General features: G+C 58.1%; 1 protein-coding gene across 1 annotated transcript in view; it reads right to left on the bottom strand.

The window, feature by feature from the left end:
* LOC140407235 (chromodomain-helicase-DNA-binding protein 3-like) overlaps positions 1-18,903 on the bottom strand; it is a gene marked incomplete at its 5' end in the record, with an annotated part of 19,209 nt that extends 306 nt beyond the window's left edge. Inside the window, 4 exons of the mRNA XM_072494876.1 lie at positions 6,282-6,408; positions 8,711-8,874; positions 9,106-9,301; positions 18,732-18,903. Of these exons, the coding sequence (XP_072350977.1) occupies positions 6,282-6,408; positions 8,711-8,874; positions 9,106-9,301; positions 18,732-18,903 (659 nt within the window). The remainder of the gene's footprint in view (positions 1-6,281; positions 6,409-8,710; positions 8,875-9,105; positions 9,302-18,731) is intronic.
* Between the last annotated feature and the right edge of the window lie 1,097 nt (positions 18,904-20,000).

Genomic DNA, 20,000 nt, shown 5'->3' with positions numbered 1-20,000 from the left:
GGGAAAGAGGGAGGGCAGGGAGGGAGAGAGAGAGTACAGGGAGGGAAAGTGGAGAGGGCAGGGGACATGGAAGGAAAGGGAGACAGACAGACAGACAGGGCAGGAAGGGAGACAGACAGACAGACAGGGCAGGAAGGGAGACAGACAGACAGACAGGGCAGGAAGGGAGACAGACAGACAGACAGGGCAGGAAGGGAGGGAGGCAGACAGCCAGACAGGGCAGGAAGGGAGGGAGGCAGACAGACAGACAGGGCAGGAAGGGAGGGAGGCAGACAGACCGACAGGGCAGGAAGGGAGGGAGGCAGACAGACCGACAGGGCAGGAAGGGAGACAGACAGACAGGGCAGGAAGGGAGGGAGGCAGGCAGACAGACAGGGCAGGAAGGGAGGGAGGCAGACAGACAGACAGGGCAGGAAGGGAGGGAGGCAGACAGCCAGACAGGGCAGGAAGGGAGGGAGGCAGACAGACAGACAGACAGGGCAGGAAGGGAGGGAGGCAGACAGACCGACAGGGCAGGAAGGGAGGGAGGCAGACAGACCGACAGGGCAGGAAGGGAGACAGACAGACAGGGCAGGAAGGGAGGGAGGCAGACAGACAGACAGGGCAGGAAGGGAGGGAGGCAGACAGACAGGGCAGGAAGGGAGGGAGGCAGACAGACAGAGGGCAGTAAGGGAGGGAGGCAGACAGACAGAGGGCAGTAAGGGAGGGGCAGACAGAGGGCAGGGAGGGAGGGAGGCAGACAGACAGACAGGGCAGTAAGGGAGGGAGGCAAACAGGGAGGGAGGGCAGTAAGGGAGGGAGGCAGACAGACAGGGCAGGGAGAGAGGGAGGCAGACAGACAGACAGGGCAGGGAGGGAGGGAGGCAGACAGACAGACAGGGCAGTAAGGGAGGGAGGCAGACAGACAGGGCAGGAAGGGAGGGAGGCAGACAGACAGGGCAGGGAGAGAGGGAGGCAGACAGACAGGGCAGGAAGGGAGGGAGGGAGGCAGACAGACAGGGCAGGAAGGGAGGGAGGGAGGCAGACAGACAGGGAGGGCAGTAAGGGAGGGAGGCAGACAGACAGGGCAGGAAGGGAGGGAGGCAGACAGACAGGGCAGGAAGGCAGGTAGAGGAAGGAGAAAGAGGAACAACCCTTTTGTTAGTGCAGAAATAAAGCTGATGTGTGACACCAGCCTCCAACACGTGGGTTTAAACACACAGGACATTGCAACACCTCACCCAGCATCACTTCTTATTCTCTGTTCGTTCCCTCGCTCCTCGCCATTCCCTCACCCAGACCGAAAGGCTGTCTCTCGGTGTGTGGTTCAACGGACGACAGCAGCACTCGTGGCATTCAACTGGCGAGGCCATCACAAGTGGCCATAACCGACCAGTGTCCACCCATTCACCTTTCTTCCACAGCAAGGTGGCTGGACAGGGAGGGTCTGAGTGCAGCTGCCTCCAGGTGAGGTCAGTCACCGAGTGGGCAGTCACTGGGGATGGATCCTGACCCTGGGTGCTCTGTGTCCCAATGCTGCCCAGCCTCTTCCACACAGCGTTTCCGAGGGAATCTCTCCCACTTACTCAGGGAACCCCTGTACCTGCGCGGGGTCCTCGCCAACTGCGTCATTAAAGGGCAAACTCGCCCACAGGGCCGGCTGCTGGGCAACAGAGGAAGGGGAGACGGAGGGGCAGGTCGATCCCGGGGGAGGGGCAGGTCGATCCCGGCGGAGGGGCAGGTCGATCCCGGGGGAGGGGCAGGTCGATCCCGGGGGAGGGGCAGGTCGATCCCGGGGGAGGGGCAGGTCGACCCCGGGGGAGGGGCAGGTCGACCCCGGGGGAGGGGCAGGTCGACCCCGGGGGAGGGGCAGGTCGACCCCGGGGGAGGGGCAGGTCGACCCCGGGGGAGGGGCAGGTCGATCCCGGGGGAGGGGCAGGTCGATCCAGGGGGAGGGGCAGGTCGATCCCGGGGGAGGGGCAGGTCGATCCCGGGGGAGGGGCAGGTCGATCCCGGGGGAGGGGCAGGTCGATCCCGGGGGAGGGGCAGGTCGATCCCGGGGAGGGGCAGGTCGACCCCGGGGAGGGGCAGGTCGATCCCGGGGGAGGGGCAGGTCGATCCCGGGGGAGGGGCAGGTCGATCCCGGGGGAGGGGCAGGTCGATCCCGGGGGAGGGGCAGGTCGACCCCGGGGGAGGGGCAGGTCGACCCCGGGGGAGACCCAGGTCGATCCCGGGGGAGGGGCAGGTCGATCCCGGGGGAGGGGCAGGTCGACCCCGGGGGAGACCCAGGTCGATCCCGGGGGAGGGGCAGGTCGACCCCCGGGGAGGGGCAGGTCGACCCCGGGGGAGACCCAGGTCGATCCCGGGGGAGGGGCAGGTCGATCCCGGGGGAGGGGCAGGTCGATCCCGGGGGAGGGGCAGGTCGACCCCGGGGGAGGGGCAGGTCGATCCCGGGGGAGGGGCAGGTCGATCCCGGGGGAGGGGCAGGTCGATCCCGGGGGAGGGGCAGGTCGACCCCGGGGGAGGGGCAGGTCGACCCCGGGGGAGGTCGACCCCGGGGGAGGGGCAGGTCGACCCCGGGGGAGGGGCAGGTCGACCCCGGGGAGGGGCAGGTCGACCCCGGGGGAGGGGCAGGTCGACCCCGGGGGAGGGGCAGGTCGACCCCGGGGGAGGGGCGGGTCGACCCCGGGGGAGGGGCAGGTCGACCCCGGGGAGGGGCAGGTCGACCCCGGGGGAGGGGCAGGTCGACCCCGGGGGAGGGGCAGGTCGACCCCGGGGGAGGGGCAGGTCGATCCCGGGGGAGGGGCAGGTCGATCCCGGGGGAGGGGCAGGTCGATCCCGGGGAGGGGCAGGTCGATCCCGGGGAGGGGCAGGTCGATCCCAGTTGATTGGGGGAGGGGCAGATCGATCCCAGTTGATTGGGGGAGGGGCAGATGGATCCCAGTTGATTGGGGGAGGGGCAGATTGATCCCAGTTGATTGGGGGAGGGGCAGATCGATCCCAGTTGATTGGGGGAGGGGCAGATCGATCCCAGTTGATTGGGGGAGGGGCAGGTGGATCCCAGTTGATTGGGGGAGGGGCAGATCGATCCCAGTTGATTGGGGGAGGGGCAGATCGATCCCAGTTGATTGGGGGAGGGGCAGATCGATCCCAGTTGATTGGGGGAGGGGCAGATCGATCCCAGTTGATTGGGGGAGGGGCAGATCGATCCCAGTTGATTGGGGGAGGGGCAGATTGATCCCAGTTGATTGGGGAGGGGCAGATCGATCCCAGTTGATTGGGGATTGGGAATGGGCAGATTGGGAGGGGAACATAAAAAGAGGTTTCCCTTCATGAAGGAAATCTTGAACCTTGGACAGAGTTTGAAATCTAAAAACGGTTCTTTCTGGACTGAATGTCTGCTCGGAGGGTCAGTTACCTTGTAATTCTCTCCCCCAGGCTGCAGCAGAGGCTGGGTCAGGGAAGATCTCAAGACACATTTTTGATCGGAAAGGGAGTTATGCAGGCTGGGGGCAGGTGTGTGGGCAGAAAGGTGGAGTTGGGGCAGCACGGTGTTGCAGTGGTTAGCACTGCTGCCTCACGGCACCGAGGACCCGGGTTCGAATCCCGGCCCTGGGTCACTGTCCGTGTGGAGTTTGCACATTCTCCCCGTGTCTGCGTGGGTTTCGCCCCACAACCCAAAGATGTGCAGGGTAGGTGGACTGGCCGCGCTAAATTGCCCCTTAAATGGACAAAATGAATTGGGTTCTCTAAATTTATGACAAAAAGGTGGAGTTGAGGCCATGATAATGCTCCAATTCAATGGGCCAAATGGCCCACAGCTGTTCCCATTTCTTCTTTCTTTTAAAAATATAAATTTACAGTACCCGATTCATTGTTTCCAATAAAGGGGCAATTTAGCGCGGCCAATCTACCTCCCCGCACATCGTTTCGGGTTGTGGGGGTGAGACCCACGCAGACACGGGGAGAATGTGCAAACTCCGCACGGACAGTGACCCAGAGCCGGGATCGAACCTGGGACCTCGGCGCCGTGAGGCAGCAGTGCTAACCACTGTGCCGCCGTGCTGCTCCCATTTCCGAGGACCTAAATAATACATTTCACTTCTTTATGGGGGTTGGGAGAAAGAACATGAAAACTCAGCCATCAATAACATTAATCACTAATAAATCCCAATGGGGGAATTCCGGCGAAAAGTCTTTCGCCCGGGAGCGGAGAGGAGTCGGGGAAATCAGGGACTCACTCCCACAGGGAGGGGGAGAATGTGGGACTCGCTCCCTCAGGGGAGTGGGGAGAATGTGGGGCTCCCTCCCACAGGGAGTGGGGAGAATGTGGGACTCGCTCCCACAGGGGAGTGGGGAGAATGTGGGGCTCCCTCCCACAGGGAGTGGGGAGAATGTGGGGCTCCCTCCCACAGGGAGTGGGGAGAATGTGGGACTCGCTCCCACAGGGAGTGGGGAGAATGTGGGGCTCCCTCCCACAGGGAGTGGGGAGAATGTGGGACTCGCTTCCTCAGGGGAGTGGGGAGAATGTGGGACTTGCTCCCACAGGGAGTGGGGAGAATGTGGGACTGACTCCCACAGGGAGGGGGGAGAATGTGGGACTCGCTCGCACAGGGGAGTCGGGAGAATGTGGGACTCGCTCCCACAGGGGAGAGGGGAGAATGTGGGACTCCCTCCACAGGGAGTGGGAAGAATGTGAGACTCGCTCCCACAGGGAGTGGGGAGAATGTGGGACTTGCTCCCACAGGGAGTGGGGAGAATGTGGGACTCACTCCCACAGGGAGTGAGGAGAATGTGGGACTCGCTCGCACAGGGGAGTCGGGAGAATGTGGGACTCGCTCCCACAGGGAGTGGGGAGAATGTGGGACTCGCTCCCACAGGGAGTGGGGAGAATGTGGGACTGCCTTGCACAGGGGGTGGTCGAGGCGAATCATGTTGAGACATTTAAGGGGGGTGGGGGTGGAGAGAAGCTGGATAAACACTTCAGGGAGAGAGGAATAGGGAATATGCTGATAGGGTGGGATGGAGAGGGTGGGAGGAGGCTGATGTGGAGCAGGAAGAGCAGCAGGGAGCAGATGGACCGAATGGTCCGATTCTGTGCTACAAATTCGAAATGCATGTTGGATTGGAGGTGCGGGATAGAAGCAGCAGTAGTTTGGAATCTCAGCACAGAGTCCACACAGGTTCGCCACCCATTCATTCAGGAACCCTGGCGTCCGGGATGAGGTAAACGGGGAGGGAACGTCGCAGAAGTGAGCAGCGAGACGCTGATGGACTCGCCCAATTTAAAAGCCGACTTTCTGCCGAGCGGCCCCAGCTGTGTGAAGAGGGTCTGTCCTACACACTGCAAATTACCGCAACGAATGATGTTTGGACGCAAGGTGTCACACTGCGAGTGAGGAGCTGGCTAGTGTATTAAAGCCAACTGGTTGGAGGCTGGAGTTTACATTTTACAAATAATACGTGCAGATTAATCTCCCCAGAGTATGTATTGTGCGTGCTGGATCCCAGTAACAACATACAGCACAAGGCCTCAATCGGCCTTTTACTTCCCAGCCCCTTCTGCCTCACCAACAACCAGCCAAGTCAGCGGCGATAGGCAATTAAAAGTGGAATTGTTAACCGGTTGGGAACCAGTCCATACGATCATGATCGTGCCCTTAAACCCAGAGTGGGGACAGGCTCACACTGGCACCCAGCACTGACATTATACACTCTGAACCGTACGTGCCTCTTGCCAAGAGGTTGCCGATTCCTCTTCAAGGATACAGGCCGACTGCGTCTGTCAACCACTCGTCATATCACCGCCCCCTTCATGGGGAAATCGCCACAGTCTCTGTGAATCAGAGAGTCGGGGTGTGGCGCACGCACACGATTCTGGGTCCTGCTGACTATTATCTCTGACTCAACAACGCGCCTCCTGAGCTTCCCAGCCCTTGAAGCGATCTAACCGAGCGCGATGCTGCCGTGCCCGTCGCGCTCCCCCCCGCGAGCACAAGGAGCAGGAACCCCGCAACGATTTTCCACATGGGGGAACAGGTGCCGTGGCCTGGCCAAGGTCAGCTAACTCAGCACGAGCACACGGGGGGTACGCTGCCCGGGGCGGAGGCATCCTACAACCGCCAACATTTACACGGATCCTTCAGGATGTCCGGGGGTGATGTGGTCTGGGCCCCCCCCCCACGATGACGGTGCTACAGTGCGGAGGTACAAAGGCAGCAATCCATGGTTTAATCCATCGTATTCCCCAAACGCGCGGCACGGTTAATCAATCAGGAGTTGGAAACGCCACGGTCACTGACCTGTTACAAAGGCGCCTCCGGGCACCGGACTGAAACTCATTGGGCCGACTGGCGTGCTGACGGCTGCAAGTGACCCAAAGGAGCCACCGTATACTTGAGAAGTGGTGTACGGACCTGGGGGAAAGGCCTGGGGAAGCAACAGCAAAACCCACATCAGTTTGCTAAAAAGAAAAAGGGAGGCAGATTTACACAACTGTCCGTCACGAGCGGTCCATCCAGGCCAGCCACCTGCCACATCAGTCCACTGAACAGGTACACAGGCACCACCACCCCACAAACACACACACAGGCAGGCAGGCAGACACAGGCAGGCAGACACACACAGGCAGGCAGACACACAGGCAGGCAGGCAGACACACACGCATGCAGACACACACACACGCAGGCAGACACACACAGGCAGGCAGACACAGGCAGGCAGACACACACAGGCAGGCAGACACACACAGGCAGGCAGACACACACAGGCAGGCAGACACACACAGGCAGGCAGACACACACAGGCAGGCAGACACACACACGCAGGCAGACACACACAGGCAGGCAGACACACACAGGCAGGCAGACACACACAGGCAGGCAGACACACACACACGCAGGCAGGCAGACACACAGGCAGGCAGGCAGGCACACACAGGCAGGCAGACACACAGGCAGGCAGACACACACAGGCAGGCAGACACACACAGGCAGGCAGACACACAGGCAGGCAGATACAGGCAGGCAGGCAGGCAGACACACACAGGCAGGCAGACACACACAGGCAGGCAGGCAGACACACACAGGCAGGCAGACACAGGCAGGCAGGCAGACACACACGCAGGCAGACACACACGCAGGCAGACACACACGCAGGCAGACACACACGCAGGCAGACACACACACAGGCAGACACACACACAGGCAGGCAGACACACAGGCAGGCAGACACACACACAGGCAGGCAGACACACACACAGGCAGGCAGACACACAGGCAGGCAGACACACACGCAGGCAGACACACACGCAGGCAGACACACACACAGGCAGACACACACACAGGCAGACACACACACAGGCAGACACACACACAGGCAGACACACACGCAGGCAGACACAGACACAGGCAGACACACACACAGGCAGACACACACACAGGCAGACACACACACAGGCAGACACACACACAGGCAGACACACACACAGGCAGGCAGACACACAGGCAGGCAGACACACACGCAGGCAGACACACACGCAGGCAGACACACACACAGGCAGACACACACACAGGCAGACACACACGCAGGCAGACACACACACAGGCAGACACACACACAGGCAGACACACACACAGGCAGACACACACACAGGCAGACACACACACAGGCAGGCAGACACACAGGCAGGCAGACACACACACAGGCAGGCAGACACACACACAGGCAGGCAGACACACAGGCAGGCAGACACACACGCAGGCAGACACACACGCAGGCAGACACACACACAGGCAGACACACACACAGGCAGACACACACGCAGGCAGACACACACACAGGCAGACACACACACAGGCAGGCAGACACACACACAGGCAGGCAGACACACAGGCAGGCAGACACACTCAAAGGCAGACACACACACAGGCAGACACACACACAGGCAGACACACACACAGGCAGACACACACACAGGCAGACACACACGCAGGCAGACACACACACAGGCAGACACACACACAGGCAGGCAGACACACAGGCAGGCAGACACACGCAGGCAGACACACACACACACACACAGGCAGACACACACATTCATTGCAAGTGCAGTTTCATCAATCTCACGGATTCACAGAATCAGACTGGGAGAGCTGGAGATTGAAGGCGGAGGCCATTCTGCCCATTAAGCCAGCTCTGCCATTCAATTCTATCTGGCTGGTCACATGCCGCAGCGCTAACAGCTTCGGTCTTGATCAGACTCAATGATTAAAGAGAAATTCCTCCTTACATCAGTCCAAACTGGCCTGTCCCCGTGTCCCCCCCACCCCCAGGGCCAGGGTATACACCCATCTACACCAGCCCTGACAAACCCTGTACGAATTTAAGTTTCAAAGGGACCACCTCTCGCTCTTCAAAACGTAGAGAACACAGACCCGCTTTCTTCAATCTCTCCTGAAATGCCAATCAATCCCACCACCTCGGGTCCACCTCCCATGCAGCTGACTGCAAAGCCGCTTTGCTGCCTCTTCATCGTTCACACTCGCACCTCGTTTGGCACCATCAGCATTTCCCCGATGCTGCCCCAGTTTCTCAGTACGTTCCCAATGGCAACGAAAAGACGACTTGCTTACAGGGCCGGTTTACTCCTCTTGCTCTCGCGCAAGGACAGGGCATCCCAAACACACCCTACCGGGAGGTTGGCAGGTCGGTGAGCAAGGACGGGACGTACCTGCGTATTGACCGCTTCGCTTCCCTTGTTGGCCAATCGGCTGAGGATGCTGCGCTCTGACATCTGGAGGCGGGCGGCGATGGGTGGGACCCGCGACAGGGTGGAGGGCAGCCGGGTCACGTCTGCCTTCATGTCGCTCAGTAACTCCTCCAATTGGTTCAAAACTAGAAGATAAAGAGAGAGAGAGAGAGCTGGTGAAGGTGGGCGAGGTCTCAGCACCAGCTTTGTAAAAACACGGTCTCGTCACGGTCAGTGTTGCAGCTCGCTGTGTGCAGATTGGCTGCCTCACATCGAAGCAGTAAAAGTATTGGATTGGCTGGAGAAGGCCGTGGGTCAGCCCCAGCTTTGTGAACCGTGCGACAGGAGACGGGCGCTCAGGGAATCCTGGCACTTACCTTTGTGGAGGACGGAGTTTGCAGGTTTGTTTCCAGCCAGTGATTCCTTGGACAGATGCTGGTGGCTCTCGGCGAGGCACTCCACCTCCGCAAAGCGAGTGTTCAGCGCCATGGCCGGGTGCGTGGTGTCCTGCGTCATGTTCAGGTAGGCCGCCCGCCGCAGCTGCTCCTCAATGACCAACGCCTGCTCCAGGAGCTGAACGCAAGAGAGAGAGAGAGGGGCATCAGATCGCAGAGTGAGAGCTTAGAGCGGGGCATCAGATCAGAGTGAGAGCTTAGAGCGGGGCATCAGATCGCAGAGCGAGAGCTTAGAGCGGGGCCTGAGATCACAGAGCGAGAGCTTAGAGCGGGGCATCAGATCGCAGAGTGAGAGCTTAGAGCGGGGCCTGAGATCAGAGTGAGAGCTTAGAGCGGGGCCTGAGATCACAGAGCGAGAGCTTAGAGCGGGGCCTGAGATCAGAGTGAGAGCTTAGAGCGGGGCCTGAGATCAGAGTGAGAGCTTAGAGCGGGGCCAGAGATCAGAGTGAGAGCTTAGAGCGGGGCCTGAGATCAGAGTGAGAGCTTAGAGCGGGGCATCAGATCGCAGAGTGAGAGCTTAGAGCGGGGCATCAGATCGCAGAGTGAGAGCTTAGAGCGGGGCATCAGATCAGAGTGAGAGCTTAGAGCGGGGCATCAGATCGCAGAGTGAGAGCTTAGAGCGGGGCATCAGATCGCAGAGTGAGAGCTTAGAGCGGGGCCTGAGATCGCAGAGCGAGAGCTTAGAGCGGGGCCTGAGATCACAGAGCGAGAGCTTAGAGCGGGGCCTGAGATCAGAGTGAGAGCTTAGAGCGGGGCCTGAGATCAGAGTGAGAGCTTAGAGCGGGGCCAGAGATCAGAGTGAGAGCTTAGAGCGGGGCCTGAGATCAGAGTGAGAGCTTAGAGCGGGGCCTGAGATCAGAGTGAGAGCTTAGAGCGGGGCATCAGATCGCAGAGTGAGAGCTTAGAGCGGGGCATCAGATCGCAGAGCGAGAGCTTAGAGCGGGGCATCAGATCAGAGTGAGAGCTTAGAGCGGGGCATCAGATCGCAGAGTGAGAGCTTAGAGCGGGGCATCAGATCGCAGAGCGAGAGCTTAGAGCGGGGCCTGAGATCGCAGAGCGAGAGCTTAGAGCGGGGCCTGAGATCAGAGTGAGAGCTTAGAGCGGGGCCTGAGATCAGAGTGAGAGCTTAGAGCGGGGCCAGAGATCAGAGTGAGAGCTTAGAGCGGGGCCTGAGATCAGAGTGAGAGCTTAGAGCGGGGCCTGAGATCAGAGTGAGAGCTTAGAGCGGGGCATCAGATCGCAGAGTGAGATCTTAGAGCGGGGCATCAGATCGCAGAGTGAGAGCTTAGAGCGGGGCCTGAGATCAGAGTGAGAGCTTAGAGCTGGGCCTGAGATCAGAGTGAGAGCTTAGAGCGGGGCCTGAGATCAGAGCGAGAGCTTAGAGCGGGGCATCAGATCGCAGAGTGAGAGCTTAGAGCGGGGCCTGAGATCAGAGTGAGAGCTTAGAGCGGGGCCTGAGATCAGAATGAGAGCTTAGAGCGGGGCATCAGATCGCAGAGTGAGAGCTTAGAGCGGGGCCTGAGATCAGAGTGAGAGCTTAGAGCGGGGCATCAGATCGCAGAGTGAGAGCTTAGAGCGGGGCATCAGATCGCAGAGCGAGAGCTTAGAGCGGGGCATCAGATCAGAGTAAGAGCTTAGAGCGGGGCCAGAGATCGCAGAGTGAGAGCTTAGAGCGGGGCCTGAGATCGCAGAGCGAGAGCTTAGAGCGGGGCCTGAGATCGCAGAGTGAGAGCTTAGAGCGGGGCCTGAGATCGCAGAGTGAGAGCTTAGAGCGGGGCCTGAGATCAGAGTGAGAGCTTAGAGCGGGGTCTGAGATCGCAGAGTGAGAGCTTAGAGCGGGGTCTGAGATCGCAGAGTGAGAGCTTAGAGCGGGGCATCAGATCGCAGAGTGAGAGCTTAGAGCGGGGCCTGAGATCAGAGCGAGAGCTTAGAGCGGGGCATCAGATCGCAGAGTGAGAGCTTAGAGCGGGGCCTGAGATCAGAGTGAGAGCTTAGAGCGGGGCCTGAGATCAGAATGAGAGCTTAGAGCGGGGCATCAGATCGCAGAGTGAGAGCTTAGAGCGGGGCCTGAGATCAGAGTGAGAGCTTAGAGCGGGGCATCAGATCGCAGAGTGAGAGCTTAGAGCGGGGCATCAGATCGCAGAGCGAGAGCTTAGAGCGGGGCCTAAGATCAGAGTAAGAGCTTAGAGCGGGGCCAGAGATCGCAGAGTGAGAGCTTAGAGCGGGGCCTGAGATCGCAGAGCGAGAGCTTAGAGCGGGGCCTGAGATCGCAGAGTGAGAGCTTAGAGCGGGGCCTGAGATCGCAGAGTGAGAGCTTAGAGCGGGGCCTGAGATCAGAGTGAGAGCTTAGAGCGGGGTCTGAGATCGCAGAGTGAGAGCTTAGAGCGGGGTCTGAGATCGCAGAGTGAGAGCTTAGAGCGGGGCATCAGATCGCAGAGTGAGAGCTTAGAGCGGGGCCTGAGATCAGAGCGAGAGCTTAGAGCGGGGCCTGAGATCGCAGAGTGAGAGCTTAGAGCGGGGCCTGAGATCAGAGTGAGAGCTTAGAGCGGGGTCTGAGATCAGAGCGAGAGCTTAGAGCGGGGCATCAGATCGCAGAGTGAGAGCTTAGAGCGGGGCCTGAGATCAGAGTGAGAGCTTAGAGCGGGGCCTGAGATCAGAGTGAGAGCTTAGAGTGGGGTCTGAGATCAGAGCGAGAGCTTAGAGCGGGGCATCAGATCGCAGAGTGAGAGCTTAGAGCGGGGCCTGAGATCAGAGTGAGAGCTTAGAGCGGGGCCTGAGATCAGAGTGAGAGCTTAGAGCGGGGCCTGAGATCAGAGTGAGAGCTTAGAGCAGGGCCTGAGATCAGAGTGAGAGCTTAGAGCGGGGCGTGAGATCAGAGTGAGAGCTTAGAGCGGGGCGTGAGATCAGAGTGAGAGCTTAGAGCGGGGCATCAGATCGCAGAGTGAGAGCTTAGAGCGGGGCATCAGATCGCAGAGCGAGAGCTTAGAGCGGGGCCTAAGATCAGAGTAAGAGCTTAGAGCGGGGCCAGAGATCGCAGAGTGAGAGCTTAGAGCGGGGCCTGAGATCGCAGAGCGAGAGCTTAGAGCGGGGCCTGAGATCGCAGAGTGAGAGCTTAGAGCGGGGCCTGAGATCAGAGTGAGAGCTTAGAGCGGGGTCTGAGATCGCAGAGTGAGAGCTTAGAGCGGGGTCTGAGATCGCAGAGTGAGAGCTTAGAGCGGGGCATCAGATCGCAGAGTGAGAGCTTAGAGCGGGGCCTGAGATCAGAGCGAGAGCTTAGAGCGGGGCCTGAGATCAGTGAGAGCTTAGAGCGGGGCCTGAGATCAGAGTGAGAGCTTAGAGCGGGGCCTGAGATCGCAGAGTGAGAGCTTAGAGCGGGGTCTGAGATCGCAGAGTGAGAGCTTAGAGCGGGGCCTGAGATCGCAGAGTGAGAGCTTAGAGCGGGGCCTGAGATCAGAGTGAGAGCTTAGAGCGGGGCCTGAGATCAGAGTGAGAGCTTAGAGCGGGGCCTGAGATCGCAGAGTGAGAGCTTAGAGCGGGGCCTGAGATCAGAGCGAGAGCTTAGAGCGGGGTCGGAGACCAGAGTGAGAGCTTAGAGCGGGGCCTGAGGTCGCAGAGTGAGAGCTTAGAGCGGGGCCTGAGATCGCAGAGTGAGAGCTTAGAGCGGGGCCTGAGATCAGAGCGAGAGCTTAGAGCGGGGCCTGAGATCGCAGAGCGAGAGCTTAGAGGGGGGCCTGAGATCGCAGAGTGAGAGCTTAGAGCGGGGTCTGAGATCGCAGAGTGAGAGCTTAGAGCGGGGCCTGAGATCAGAGCGAGAGCTTAGAGCGGGGCCTGAGATCGCAGAGTGAGAGCTTAGAGCGGGGCCTGAGATCGCAGAGTGAGAGCTTAGAGCGGGGCCTGAGATCAGAGTGAGAGCTTAGAGCGGGGCCTGAGATCGCAGAGTGAGAGCTTAGAGCGGGGTCTGAGATCGCAGAGTGAGAGCTTAGAGCGGGGCCTGAGATCGCAGAGTGAGAGCTTAGAGCGGTGCCTGAGATCGCAGAGTGAGAGCTTAGAGCGGGGCCTGAGATCAGAGTGAGAGCTTAGAGCGGGGTCTGAGATCGCAGAGTGAGAGCTTAGAGCGGGGTCTGAGATCGCAGAGTGAGAGCTTAGAGCGGGGCATCAGATCGCAGAGTGAGAGCTTAGAGCGGGGCCTGAGATCAGAGCGAGAGCTTAGAGCGGGGCCTGAGATCGCAGAGTGAGAGCTTAGAGCGGGGCCTGAGATCAGAGTGAGAGCTTAGAGCGGGGCCTGAGATCAGAGTGAGAGCTTAGAGCGGGGCCTGAGATCGCAGAGTGAGAGCTTAGAGCGGGGCCTGAGATCAGAGTGAGAGCTTAGAGCGGGGCCTGAGATCAGAGTGAGAGCTTAGAGCGGGGCCTGAGATCGCAGAGTGAGAGCTTAGAGCGGGGCCTGAGATCGCAGAGTGAGAGCTTAGAGCGGGGCATCAGATCGCAGAGTGAGAGCTTAGAGCGGGGCCTGAGATCGCAGAGTGAGAGCTTAGAGCGGGGCCTGAGATCAGAGTGAGAGCTTAGAGCGGGGCCTGAGATCAGAGTGAGAGCTTAGAGCGGGGTCTGAGATCAGAGCGAGAGCTTAGAGCGGGGCATCAGATCGCAGAGTGAGAGCTTAGAGCGGGGCCTGAGATCAGAGTGAGAGCTTAGAGCGGGGCCTGAGATCAGAGTGAGAGCTTAGAGCGGGGCCTGAGATCAGAGTGAGAGCTTAGAGCGGGGCCTGAGATCGCAGAGTGAGAGCTTAGAGCGGGGCCTGAGATCGCAGAGTGAGAGCTTAGAGCGGGGCATCAGATCGCAGAGTGAGAGCTTAGAGCGGGGCCTGAGATCGCAGAGTGAGAGCTTAGAGCGGGGCCTGAGATCAGAGTGAGAGCTTAGAGCGGGGCCTGAGATCAGAGTGAGAGCTTAGAGCGGGGTCTGAGATCAGAGCGAGAGCTTAGAGCGGGGCATCAGATCGCAGAGTGAGAGCTTAGAGCGGGGCCTGAGATCAGAGTGAGAGCTTAGAGCGGGGCCTGAGATCAGAGTGAGAGCTTAGAGTGGGGTCTGAGATCAGAGCGAGAGCTTAGAGCGGGGCATCAGATCGCAGAGTGAGAGCTTAGAGCGGGGCCTGAGATCAGAGTGAGAGCTTAGAGCGGGGCCTGAGATCAGAGTGAGAGCTTAGAGCGGGGCCTGAGATCAGAGTGAGAGCTTAGAGCAGGGCCTGAGATCAGAGTGAGAGCTTAGAGCGGGGCGTGAGATCAGAGTGAGAGCTTAGAGCGGGGCGTGAGATCAGAGTGAGAGCTTAGAGCGGGGCATCAGATCGCAGAGTGAGAGCTTAGAGCGGGGCATCAGATCGCAGAGCGAGAGCTTAGAGCGGGGCCTAAGATCAGAGTAAGAGCTTAGAGCGGGGCCAGAGATCGCAGAGTGAGAGCTTAGAGCGGGGCCTGAGATCGCAGAGCGAGAGCTTAGAGCGGGGCCTGAGATCGCAGAGTGAGAGCTTAGAGCGGGGCCTGAGATCAGAGTGAGAGCTTAGAGCGGGGTCTGAGATCGCAGAGTGAGAGCTTAGAGCGGGGTCTGAGATCGCAGAGTGAGAGCTTAGAGCGGGGCATCAGATCGCAGAGTGAGAGCTTAGAGCGGGGCCTGAGATCAGAGCGAGAGCTTAGAGCGGGGCCTGAGATCAGTGAGAGCTTAGAGCGGGGCCTGAGATCAGAGTGAGAGCTTAGAGCGGGGCCTGAGATCGCAGAGTGAGAGCTTAGAGCGGGGTCTGAGATCGCAGAGTGAGAGCTTAGAGCGGGGCCTGAGATCGCAGAGTGAGAGCTTAGAGCGGGGCCTGAGATCAGAGTGAGAGCTTAGAGCGGGGCCTGAGATCAGAGTGAGAGCTTAGAGCGGGGCCTGAGATCGCAGAGTGAGAGCTTAGAGCGGGGCCTGAGATCAGAGCGAGAGCTTAGAGCGGGGTCGGAGACCAGAGTGAGAGCTTAGAGCGGGGCCTGAGGTCGCAGAGTGAGAGCTTAGAGCGGGGCCTGAGATCGCAGAGTGAGAGCTTAGAGCGGGGCCTGAGATCAGAGCGAGAGCTTAGAGCGGGGCCTGAGATCGCAGAGCGAGAGCTTAGAGGGGGGCCTGAGATCGCAGAGTGAGAGCTTAGAGCGGGGTCTGAGATCGCAGAGTGAGAGCTTAGAGCGGGGCCTGAGATCAGAGCGAGAGCTTAGAGCGGGGCCTGAGATCGCAGAGTGAGAGCTTAGAGCGGGGCCTGAGATCGCAGAGTGAGAGCTTAGAGCGGGGCCTGAGATCAGAGTGAGAGCTTAGAGCGGGGCCTGAGATCGCAGAGTGAGAGCTTAGAGCGGGGTCTGAGATCGCAGAGTGAGAGCTTAGAGCGGGGCCTGAGATCAGAGCGAGAGCTTAGAGCGGGGCCTGAGGTCGCAGAGTGAGAGCTTAGAGCGGGGCCTGAGGTCGCAGAGTGAGAGCTTAGAGCGGGGCCTGAGATCGCAGAGTGAGAGCTTAGAGCGAGGCCTGAGATCGCAGAGTGAGAGCTTACAGTGGGGCTGAGATTGCAGAGTGAGAGCTTAGAGCGGGGCCTGAGATCGCAGAGTGAGAGCTTAGAGCGGGGCCTGAGATCGCAGAGTGAGAGCTTAGAGCGGGGCCTGAGATCTGAGTGAGAGCTTAGAGCGGGGCCTGAGATCGCAGAGTGAGAGCTTAGAGCGGGGCCTGAGATCAGAGTGAGAGCTTAGAGCGGGGCCTGAGATCAGAGCGAGAGCTTAGAGCGGGGCCTGAGATCTGAGTGAGAGCTTACAGCAGGGCCTGAGATCAGAGTGAGAGCTTAGAGCGGGGCCTGAGATCGCAGAGTGAGAGCTTAGAGCGGGGCCTGAGATCGCAGAGTGAGAGCTTAGAGCGGGGCCTGAGATCAGAGTGAGAGCTTAGAGCGGGGCCTGAGATCAGAGTGAGAGCTTAGAGCGGGGCCTGAGATTGCAGAGTGAGAGCTTAGAGCGGGGCCTGAGATCTGAGTGAGAGCTTAGAGCGGGGCCTGAGATCGCAGAGTGAGAGCTTAGAGCGGGGCCTGAGATCTGAGTGAGAGCTTAGAGCGGGGCCTGAGATCAGAGTGAGAGCTTAGAGCGGGGCCTGAGATCAGAGCGAGAGCTTAGAGCGGGGCCTGAGATCTGAGTGAGAGCTTAGAGCGGGGCCTGAGATCAGAGTAAGAGCTTAGAGCGGGGCCTGAGATCAGAGTGAGAGCTTAGAGCGGGGCCTGAGATCAGAGCGAGAGCTTAGAGCGGGGCCTGAGATCAGAGTGAGAGCTTACAGTGGGGCTGAGATTGCAGGATGACAGTTCAGCAATTCACGGGTTACTGGAATCATTCCTTCTCCCCCACACCTCCCCACACCGTGACGCACCCTGCCCCCCCACTCACAAACCAGTGGGTGACATCCTGCCTTCGACTCAAAATCACAAGTTCAAGCCCCCACAGGCCTGACCGTAATATAATAATAATAATCTTTATTGTCACAAGTAGGCTTACATTATCACTGCAATGAAGTTACTGTGAAAATCCCCTAGTCGCCACATTCCAGCACCTGTTCGGGTACATGGAGGGAGAATTCAGAATGTCCAATTCACCTAACAGCACGTCTTTTGGGACTTGTGGGAGGAAACCGGAGCACCCGGAGGAAACCCACGCAGACACGGGGAGAACGTGCAGACTCCGCACAGACAGTGACCCAGCGGGGAATTGAACCCGGGACCCTGGAACTGTGAAGCAACAGTGCTAACCGCTGTGCCACCCTCTGAAATCCAGTCCTACCACTTTCAGTGCAGTACTGAGGGGGTCCTGCATTGTCGGAAGTGCTGTCTTTTGCGTCAGACGATTAACGGGAGGTCCCAACTGCCCCATCAGGTGAATGTGCCAGATCTCACAGCCTCTCGGGAAAGAGGAGCTGGGGGACCTCTCCCTAGTGTCCTGGGACCAATACAAATCCCTCATTAAACGAAGAGTGGTTATCAGATTGGTTTGTGGGAGCTCTCTGCACTTGCTGGTCTGTAACAGCGACCACATTAACTGTGAAGTGCATTTGATATCCCGAGGCAGGACATCAGTACAAGTTGGATTTTTTGAGCGTGGACTCCGATATCGGTTTAAGCTGCCTGTTAACGGTCAGTGAGCAGAAAGGACCACACATCACCACGTCCAGTCCCTCAAACCTGGAGACATGACAGTGAATGGCTCCGGACACCCGCTCTGATTGAGGACCATCATTTCCCATTTCCACACTGCCTACTCATCCCTCCATTTTTGAAGAATTCTCGCATGGGATCAGATGGAGTCGCCGTTTAGCATCTCCCCTCTCCTCCATAGCTTCCCCGTTCCCGATCTACGTAATCTCCGTCAGCCTGGTAAACCTCAGCAATCTCTGCCACACTCCAATTCCAGCCACTTCCGCGCCCCCCAATTCTATTTGCAGCATTGATGGTCACGGCTTCACTTACCTGGGTCCTAAACTCCGGAATTCTTCCCCTGAACCTCTCCTTCCAGCTCTCCTCAAGACGCCCTCTTCCTTTAAGACGTTCATTAAAACCTAATTCTTGGACCAAGCTTTGGTCATTTGCCCTAATGTGTCTTAATGTGACTGGGCATCGAATCTGGTCTGATAATACTCCTGCAAAACGGCCTCGGGAAATTTTACTATCAAAAGTGTGTAGAAGATAAGAAATTTATATATATATCTATTGCAGTAATATTAAAGAATCTAGATTAAGATTCAGACTTTGAGTCTACTAAAGCTGCAATTAAGAGGTCATAAAAGGAGGTATTATTAATTTTAACCGTTTACTCGTTTACAAAGAGAAGCCTAACGGGACTTTGTTACGATTGCTGGAGATTAGATAATGTATGAGGGATTGTGTGCAGTCCTAGTTGAGCAGGTGATGGAACATCATAGTGGGATGTAATTAATGGGGGGAGCCAGGTCTGCCTGTAGTTTTGCAGCCTGCAAGAGGTTTTTAATGTTGAACTGCAGTTTTGCCAAATGCGGTCAGGTTGAGCAGAAGCTGCTGGAGGGACAGAAGGAGTTTCCGGCTGCTCTTGAACTGTTCTCTCCAAAAAGTCTCCACACAGATCAGCGAGGGAACCTGTCCTGTATGAACGTGGCATCGGAACTGCATTGGGGCGGCTTGGTTGAAATATTTATAGTGAGGCAAATGCCGCAAGTTTGAGTTTTTCCTGGTGCTTAACCGATAATTGCAAAACTGTTTCTTTGATGTTAGTGTGGTTAATTCTGTGTTTAAATTAAAGTTTGTTTTAACATATTGATCACAGTCATCACTCCTGGGGTGAAGCATCCTTTCCTCAGTCTTACGAATTCGAAAAAGGGTGTTGGGGTTCTTGGCTGGTGTCCTAACAAATGTTGGGCTCTGGTCCGGGAGCGTAAAGGGGACAGATATAAACGCAAGTTACTGTTTCGCCTCTCTCAGCCGGGCAGCCTCGCACCCGCTCACCCGGCACGTGCATCTGCTTTAACCTCCACCGCCACTTCCCCAGGCCGCTCACCTTGAACCGCCGGGCTAGAAACTTGTTCTTCATTTCCAGGAAGTTCCCCTTGTTGACCTCCAGCTTGAAGGGTTCGTTGATGATGGCGAAGCGGGGGTCGTTCTGAATGTCCTGCCACCGGGCATAGCCGTAGCTGCTGGGAGTTAAGGGCCACTTCTCCCCAATGGACGGTCTGCTTGCCAGTGTTACAAATGTGAACTTTTAGATGTTTCAGGACCGTGTCTTTGATTTAGGGTAAAGCTGAGGAATTTGGGGGCGGGGGTTTGCGACCATTCCCAGTTCTGACTCAGTTTAGCTGTTGAAGATTAAGGGGACTATTTACAGCTGCGAACTGCTCAAATCCTCCCTACAAAACAACAACCAAAGCATTTGCGCGGACGGTGCTCAGGCTGCCAGTCCCCAAGCCTCAGGAAGGTGCTGGGAACGTCTGCAATGATTTCTTAATTCCGGGATGTGGGCTTCTCAGGCTAGACCAGCATTTATTCCCCACCCCTAATTGCCCCTCGAGAAGGTGGTGGGTGAGCCGCCTTCTGGAACCCGCTGCAGTCCCTGAGGTGTAGGTACACTCACTGTGCTGTTAGGGAGGGGGTTCCAGGGTGCTGCCCCGGTGACAGTGAAGGAACGGCCGATATATTTCCCAGTCGGGGTGGGGAGTGACTCGGAGGGGAACCTCCAGGTGGTGGGGTTCCCAGGTATCTGCTGCTCTTGTCCTTCTAGCTGTGACCCAAGCCGGGAATCGAACCTGGGACAATGGAGCTGTGAACCAGCGGAGAGTTTTCCCCCTGATTCCAATTGACTCCAGTTTCGCGCGGGCTCCTTGATGCCACACTCGGTCAAACGCTGCCTTGGTGTCAAGGCAGTCGCTCTCACCTCACCTCTGGCATTTCTTGTGTCCATGTTTGAACCAAGGCTGTAATGAGGTCAGGAGCTGAGTAACTCTGGCCGAACCCACACTGAGTGTCCGTGAGCAGGTTATTGCTGAGTAAGTGACAGATTTTGTAAACAGTCGTCTATTTAGGTTCAGGATAGCATGACACTGGGTGTCAAATAACATTTCTATCTGATGAAAGGCCTTCGCAGTTCATATTGTCACGGAGGTGGGATTTGAGAGGGGAAGAGATCCCAAGGGAGGTAATTGGAAGATCAGATTACAAGGTGCTTTCTTCAAATAATACTGAATCTGGAAACCTGGGATTGACAGGGTCAGTATGTTAGAATCAGAGAGACAGAGCTAGGAGCTAGAGGCCGCAAGCTTGCTTCCCTTCCCAG

The sequence above is a fragment of the Scyliorhinus torazame genome, unplaced genomic scaffold (assembly GCF_047496885.1).
Source record: "Scyliorhinus torazame isolate Kashiwa2021f unplaced genomic scaffold, sScyTor2.1 scaffold_1361, whole genome shotgun sequence".
Lineage (NCBI taxonomy): Eukaryota > Metazoa > Chordata > Chondrichthyes > Carcharhiniformes > Scyliorhinidae > Scyliorhinus > Scyliorhinus torazame.
The sequence above is the reverse complement of the archived record's forward strand: the minus strand, read 5'-3'. Positions and strand labels throughout refer to the sequence as shown.